Source organism: Embiotoca jacksoni, unplaced genomic scaffold (assembly GCF_022577435.1).
Source record: "Embiotoca jacksoni isolate LCO1_2020_lvr unplaced genomic scaffold, fEmbJac1.0.p SCAF_58, whole genome shotgun sequence".
NCBI classification, from domain to species: domain Eukaryota; kingdom Metazoa; phylum Chordata; class Actinopteri; family Embiotocidae; genus Embiotoca; species Embiotoca jacksoni.
The window spans coordinates 1,407,571-1,415,070 of NW_027185412.1; the positions used below are offsets into that span (position 1 = coordinate 1,407,571).

Here is a 7,500-nt window from a genome sequence, read left to right on the forward strand (position 1 = left end):
CACACACACACACACACACACACACACACACACACACACACACACACACACACAGGCAGTGTCACTCATCATCATCACCATCACCATCATCACCATCATCATCATCATCATCACCACCATCACCATCATCATCATCTTCATCTTCATCATCATTATAACCATCACCATCATCATCACCTTCATCTTCATCATCATTATCACCATCACCATCACCATCATCTTCATCTTCATCATCATTATCATTATCATCATCACCATCATCTTCACCTTCAACAAGCAGCTGCTCTTTCATCATTTATTTTAAATAGATACATATAAGTCATATAAATATAAATATCAGTTGTTTTTCGGGTAGAAATGTGTAGATAAGTGATCAATAATCAGTGATCAGTAAAGTGAAATCATCTGATTTGTTACCGTGGAGATGTTCAGGAGCAAAGGATACAAGCACATCTTCGTCTCCTTGTTGTTGCCAAGGTGACGCCTGTGTTTATTAACCATCATTAACTGTGATTTTTATTGATGAGTTTAATCAGCTCCAATAAAGAGCTGCAGCTCCTCTTCCTCCTCCTCCTCCTCCTTCTCCTCTTCATCATCACACAGGACAGAAACGTTTGTCTCAAACAGATTTTTATTCAAACTCACAATTAAAAATAGTTTCATCAAGTTTACATTCAGAAAGAATCAGCTCAGAAAAATCTAAACACTCATCAGTGTCTGTACAGGAGGAGGAGGAGGAGGAGCAGGAGGAGGAGGAGGAGGAGCAGGAGGAGGAGGAGGAGGAGGAAGGTGACTCTCAGCAGGACGTGAAGGTCTTCCAGAAGAAGTTCTTGCAGCCGGCCTTCCTCTCTCGGGGGGCGAGCAGCGGTCCGGCGCCGGCGGCCCGCTCCAGGTCCATGTGGATGTCTTCGGGTTCTCCGTCGGGCAGCGGCAGGTTCTCCTCCTCCAGAGCCTCGTTCTCCATCTGCAGGAGGTCGGAGAGGAGCAGCTCGGCCAGCGAGGAGCGGGACACGTCCTGGAAAACAGCCCGGAACCAGAGGTTGAACCGCAGCAACAGAGATGTTTACATTTCAGTCATTATTATTATTATTATTATTATTATTATTATATGAACATTATTTTGATACACCTGACGTGGAGAATGTTGTTGTTCTCTTTAATCTGCTTTCATGTTTTTATTATGATCATCTTTAATCTTGCATTTATAATAAATAAAGTATGTTAGCATTCAGACGACCAATCAGAAGAGAGATCTGAAACACATGAAGGTTGTTTCTCTTCTTCTTCATAACCTGATGATTTTATTTATCAAAGTTATTAAGAACAGATGGAGTTTTACTGCAGCGGGACGCCCGAGGATGCTCAAACAGGAAGTTCATAACAAGAAGAAAACCACATCCTGAAGACCAGCAGGAAGAGAAGAGGAGAAAATAGAGAGTTTATCAAATTAATAACAATAAGAATAATTATTATTATATTAATTATGACTGACTGAGGAACCCTGAAGCACCTGAGGAACCTTTAGAACCTGAGCAACCCTATAGAACCTGAGGAAACCTGTAGAACCTGAGGAAACCTGTAGAACCTGAGGAAACCTGTAGAACATGAGGAAACCTATAGAACCTGAGCAACCCTATAGAACCTGAGGAACTTTTAGAACCTGAGGAACTTTTAGAAGCTGAGGAAACCTGTAGAACCTGAGGAAACCTTTAGAACCTGAGGAACCCTATAGAACCTGAGGAAACCTTTAGAAGCTGAGGAACCCTGTAGAACCTGAGGAACCCTATAGAACCTGAGGAACCTTTAGAAGCTGAGGAACCCTGTAGAACCTGAGGAACCCTGTAGAACATAAGGAACCCCGTAGAACCTGAGGAACCCTGTAGAACCTAAGGAACCTGAGGAATCCTGAGGAACCCTGTAGAACCCTATAGAACCTGAGGAACCCTATAGAACCTGAGGAACCCTGTAGAATCTGAGGAAGGGTTAAAGTCAGGTTTAATGACCAGCTGACTGAAACGACCAATCACAGCAGCGCGCGTCCCTCCAGCTGATCCAGTCGAGCCTCTATTGTGGTTTAAAGGCACATCAGCGCCACCAACTGTTTAACATGAAACAACATGTTAAATATTAAAATTATTTTAATATAAAATGAAATACATAATAATAACTATAAATTGTGTATTTGATGTAAAATGTACTTTATGTTTTAAAGTGCCTCCTTCAGTTGAAGCCTTAAACTTAAATGTAAAATCTGTCTAGATTCAGATTCAGAATTCAGATTTTAAACTCTGACTTTAACGATTCCATTAGAATCTGATCTGAGTCTCTTCAGTAAACGTTTGTACAGTTTCATGAGATGCTTTTATTTTGAAAGTTGCCGCTCCCTGTAAAACATCTGAATCTTATTAACTCACTTCTGTTTCATTCTGTCGTCAACAGAAATCATCTCCACAATCCTGAGCGCCGAGTTGAAAACAGGAGAATTAGATTTTGTGATTTTTCTTCCTGCAGCAACGATAAAACAACTGAGAGTCAGAAACAGCGAGCAGCTTTGTGTTGGAACAAAACTAAAGACATGTTGTTTATAAATCTGTCAGATAGTTTATTAAAAGCATAAACACATTAAAACTCTTCATTCGGATTTATAACTGAACTGCTTTTCCATGAATTATTTTCCTGTGACATCACAAAGATGAAAACAGGTCAGAAAACAGAAAATATTCCACAAACTGCTGAAATTCTTTAATTTCAAGCAGAAATTAATTTTATTCAAACATAATTTGAACGGAGGAAATGATGTTTTGTTAAATCACAAAAACAAAACCTTTGAACTTCATTATCTTTTTTCTAAAGTGTTTCTGTGATTTATTCCATTAAAAAGCTAATAAATGTTTCAGCTTCATGTTTCCTTTTAAATATAATTTTTACATCTTGTTTTGAATAAAATTCTCTGTTAATCATCTGATTGCTGCTTCATAATTAAAGATGCTTTTAATGACGCAAACAGGAATTATAATATATAACATAACATAATATAATATAATCTGCTCCGTGTTAAAGTAAGCAAAATAATCCGTCTCTGACTTCAGTTTAAGAACAAATAGCTGAAATAAAAATTACTGTTAATCATTTAAAGCTCAAAAACATCTTTAACTGGAATTTCTGACAGTTTATCTGAACGCTGATGCTTTTATTGTTTTTATTTTATTACAGTTGGATTTTCAGTTGTTATTCAGTTTTACTGTGTAAAAGCTGATAAACTTACTTTGATCATTTTGATAGTGCCTGGATTTTCATGTTAGTTTTAAGAAATTGTCATATTTATTTTTCTGACATTTCACCTGATCATAAAACATCTATTGATCAGAATTAATTAAAAAAAATACTCTTTGGTGTTTGAAAATAAAACCAGATGATTTTTGTCTTTAAATCAAAACATCAGAAAATATAGTTTGTGTAATAATTATTATTATATAATATATTACTATCATTATTATACATGTTTCATATATTCAAATATAAATCTATAAACATATTCAACAGATTAATGAACCCGCCTCTCTGATGTCACGTGATTTTCTGAGTTTAACTTTTAGTCCTGATGGTTTTTATTCCACAGAAATCTGTGGAATAAAAACTTTAGGATTTAAATTAAAGTTAAATTTACATAAAAAAAAAAAAAAAACAAAAAAAAGACAAACATGTTGATGTTCTCCGGCTGTTTAGATGCTTTTAATTTGAAAGTTTTTACAAGTTTCCCTGCAGGAATGTCTCACGTCTGTCTGTCCCTCTTTCTCTGTCTGTGAGTCTGTGTGTGTGTGTGTGTGTGTGTGTGTGTGTGTGTGTGTGTGTGTCTGTGTGTGTGTGTGTGTGTGTGTGTGTGTGTGTGTCTGTGTGTGTGTGTGTGTGTGTGTGTGTGTGTGTCCGACCTGTTTGGAGCCCAGCAGCGGGGTCCGGTGCAGCAGCAGGCGGAGTTTGGAGTCTCTCTGTGCGGCGGAGGAGCAGCTGATGGAGGCGGTGAGGGAGAGGAGGAGCAGGAGGAGGCAACGGAGGCGTGAGGAGGACACCATCTTCATCACCTGTCTGTCTGTCTGTCTGTGAGTCTGTCTGTCTGCGGTTCGGCGGAGCTTCTGTCTCTGTCCCGTTGGGGCGGCTCTTATAAAGCCCCGCTGACGTCACTGATCACCGTGAGGGTGGCGGTGGGGGGGGGGGGGGGGGGGGGTGACTGATGATGATGATGATGATGATGTTGATGATGATGATGTTTCCAGCGCCTTTAGTGAAATGATCCGTTTTTCAAACACTTTTTCTTTCCTTCCTGCCTTGACAGTTTGTTAGCAGGAGGCCCGCGGACCCACAACGGGACGGTTAGGAGGCGGTCTCAGCCAATCAGTGATCATCTGACAGGAGCTCAGTAATCCCTTCCGAACACAATTAAAAAAGATTTACAGAAAAATCAGAGGACAGAGAGGCTGGAACCAGAAACTCACCGCAGGAACGTCAGACCAGAGGACCAGGGGACCGGGGGGACCGGGGGGACCAGGGGACCAGGGGACCAGGTCTCGGACCAGAAGACCAGGGGTCCAGGTCTCGGACCAAAGGACCAGGGGACCAGAGGACCAGGGGACCAGGGGACCAGGGGACCAGAGGAACAGGGGACCAGGGGACCAGGGGACCAGGCGACCAGGGGACCAGAGGACCAGGGGACCAGAGGAACAGGGGACCAGGGGACCAGGCGACCAGGGGACCAGAGGACCAGGGGACCAGAGGAACAGGGGACCAGGGGACCAGGGGACCAGGGGACCAGAGGACCAGAGGAACAGGGGACCAGGGGACCAGAGGACCAGAGGACCAGAGGAACAGGGGACCAGGGGACCAGAAGACCAGAGGTTAAAGTGTCTCCTGCTGTTCTTCTAATCATGGCTCTGAGAGCACACGACTCCCTGTCGATCCCTTCTTTAATATCTCTGCCGTAACAAACTCAATGTGTGCGGTAGCCAATCAGAGCTCTCCTCGTGATGACATTGTGCTCTGTGATTGGCTGGACATGTACAGGTGGTTAGTCCCTCCCTCCGACGTGTCGCAGCAGCAGATGAACTGTAATAAAAAGGGTTGATTGGTGTCCGTGAGAGGTTCTGGTTTCGGTTGAGATAATAAGACTTTCATCGTCATGGTTACGATAATAAAAGAGCGGTTATTGGTTTAAACAGGAAAGAAAAAGCAGCCTCCAAACTTTTACTGACCCGTCCATCGGCCCAAACCTCCTCAGTACGCTGAGTAGTGACTTCCTGCTTCGTAGTTACTGCAGCCACCAGAGGGCGCTGTGTCAGACTGATGCCGTCCCACACGGCCACCAGAGGGCGCTGAGTGATGAAACCTGATGGTAACAAACTGCTGGACAGACTGTGGGATGGAAGCGTCTCCGTGGTGACCGATCAGGTGTGTCAGGTGAATCACTTCAGTCTTTCTAAAAAAACGCTTGGGAGACAGCACCCTCTGGTGGCTGTAATCATTAACAAGGTACAGATGAGCAAAGGTTCACTTCACAAAGAAAACATAAACTTCTAATCTGAATTAGTTTTTCTGAAAAAAGGGGCGGAGCCGACGAGGTCAGGGAGTAAAACCTGTTAAAAACGTAAAAAAAGAAATGATAATAGGCACACAAATCACCCATCGCCACACCTGGTAACCATGGCAGCGCCCCTGTATCATAGCAACCGCCGGGTTCCGTTTCCAGTTGCAGCGAATACCAGGACGGCAGAATAGGGGGAGGGGAAGGGGGAGGGGCATCAACTGTCAGGTAGCTAACAGCAGCCAATGGGACGCATTTCACACCCGTCCTGCTCTGTTACCGCGGAAACGGCACCATGACCGGTCCGATCGCCACAGCTGCTTGTTGCTGACAGCTGATTGGCTCAGCTTGTCGGTCCGAGCTAGAGAAGAAGAAAACCTCGTTCTTGCTTTCTTCTTCTGCTATTTTATTTCTGCAGAATCATAGAAACAACGTTTTGTTTTCCTGTTATTCAGTGAAATGAATTGAATCAGTCATCAAATCTCCATAAACCAACAGCACGATAGAATAACTTCATACAAGTTTGAAGAGCGTTTTATTTAAGTATCTAAAGTCTCTCTTTCGTGTTCTTCTACTGGGCTGAAGATGTGATTATAAACAGACTTATTTCACATCAGTTGAAACTCTATAAACTCTGTATTTAAAATTTAAATGTCTTTTATGAAACTATGAGGACAAAAACCTGAAGTGATAAGACACCAGAATAAAAACGAAAAACGTTTTAGAGCTGACCCCGGTGACCTCAGTGATCTCGGTGATCTCGGTGACCTGGACCATCCTCGGCGCTGATTAGCGACTAGAGAGGATCCAACTGAACCAAACTGAAGAAGTTCAGGGTCACTTCCTCTGTCAGGACTCCTGCTGATTCAGAAGACATGGACCTCTAAACACACCTAGACCTTTAAAGAACAAAGACAACATGGCGGCCTGTCAGAGTCTCCTGTGAGACGGCAGCATGATATCCATGTGGTGAAAACACAGTAAACTGTGCTGATGGGAACTGGGAACAGGTGCATGAGTGGGCGGGGCAGGTTAGGGCAGGTGGCTGTGGGAGTCTGAGGACACCTGGTGGACAGGTGGAGAATGACAGGATGGAGTTTGTTCTATTTTCGTCTTAATACAGACAGGACCTGTGAAACTTTGGACCTCAGAGACACTCTGTTTTGTTAGTCTTTCAACCAATCAGCAGCCAGCAGTGATGTCATCAACCATCAGTGATGTCATCGTTGGTTTGTGAACGTTATGAATCCTCCAGTTCAGATTCTGTCCGTCACCATCTTTGATAGTTCGGAGCGGTTTGGAGCAGGAAGTGACCATATTTGGACGAGCTGGGGGAGGAGCCAGAGGTGGATCTGACCGATCTGATTGGAAACCTGACGATACTACGTCCCGCCCAGCGATAGCTGTAACCTGACTGCACCACAGGCCTGTCAATCAAACAGACACGCCCCCAAAAACAGGTCTTCTTGAATCTTCTTTTCTAATGAATGAGGGATTATTTTCAGATGGACCTCCAGAAAACTAATAAGAAGGAGTGACTTTAGCTAACAACACCGAGATAACTGATGGACACATTTTATTCACTTTGGATTTGATGAGAGAAGTTGAATGGGAGTCTATGGAGCCGGAGGCTTTTTGGAGCCAACCTCTAGGTTAGGTTAGGTTAGGTATTTACTTTATTAATCCCCGAGGGGAATTTTTTTTTCGCTACAGCAGCATACAGAAGCAATAAGATAATAATAGAATAATTGAAAAGCAATAAAATAGCAGTAAAATAGCAGTAAAAAAATATAAAATATAAAAATTAAATATAAAATGCACAGTATATACAGTACAGTATATATCTATATATATTATATACAAACAACCAAGAAACACAGACAACGGTGTTCTTGTTGTGTGATGGATTTTGCCAGAGGTGAGTTATT

At 42.7% G+C, this 7,500-nt stretch overlaps 1 protein-coding gene across 1 annotated transcript; it reads right to left on the reverse strand.

Moving 5' to 3' along the window:
- Positions 1–612: 612 nt before the first annotated feature.
- sst1.1 (somatostatin 1, tandem duplicate 1) lies at positions 613–4,116 on the reverse strand. Its single transcript, XM_069173086.1, has 2 exons — positions 3,930–4,116; positions 613–1,015 (listed from the first exon to the last, which is right to left on the reverse strand). The coding sequence occupies exons 1-2, from the start codon at positions 4,074–4,076 to the stop codon at positions 797–799; spliced, it is 366 nt and encodes a 121-aa protein (XP_069029187.1). The 5' UTR covers positions 4,077–4,116; the 3' UTR covers positions 613–796.
- Positions 4,117–7,500: the final 3,384 nt, after the last annotated feature.

What these genes read in the sequence shown, in the direction of transcription:
- sst1.1 (XM_069173086.1), bottom strand. Translation starts at nt 4,076, where the DNA reads ATGAAGATGGTGTCCTCCTCACGCCTCCGTTGCCTCCTCCTGCTCCTC. An exon ending in CGCTGCTGGGCTCCAAACAG is followed by an intron (nt 1,016 to 3,929) that starts GTCGGACACACA and finishes GCTGTTTTCCAG; the next exon opens with GACGTGTCCCGCTCCTCGCT.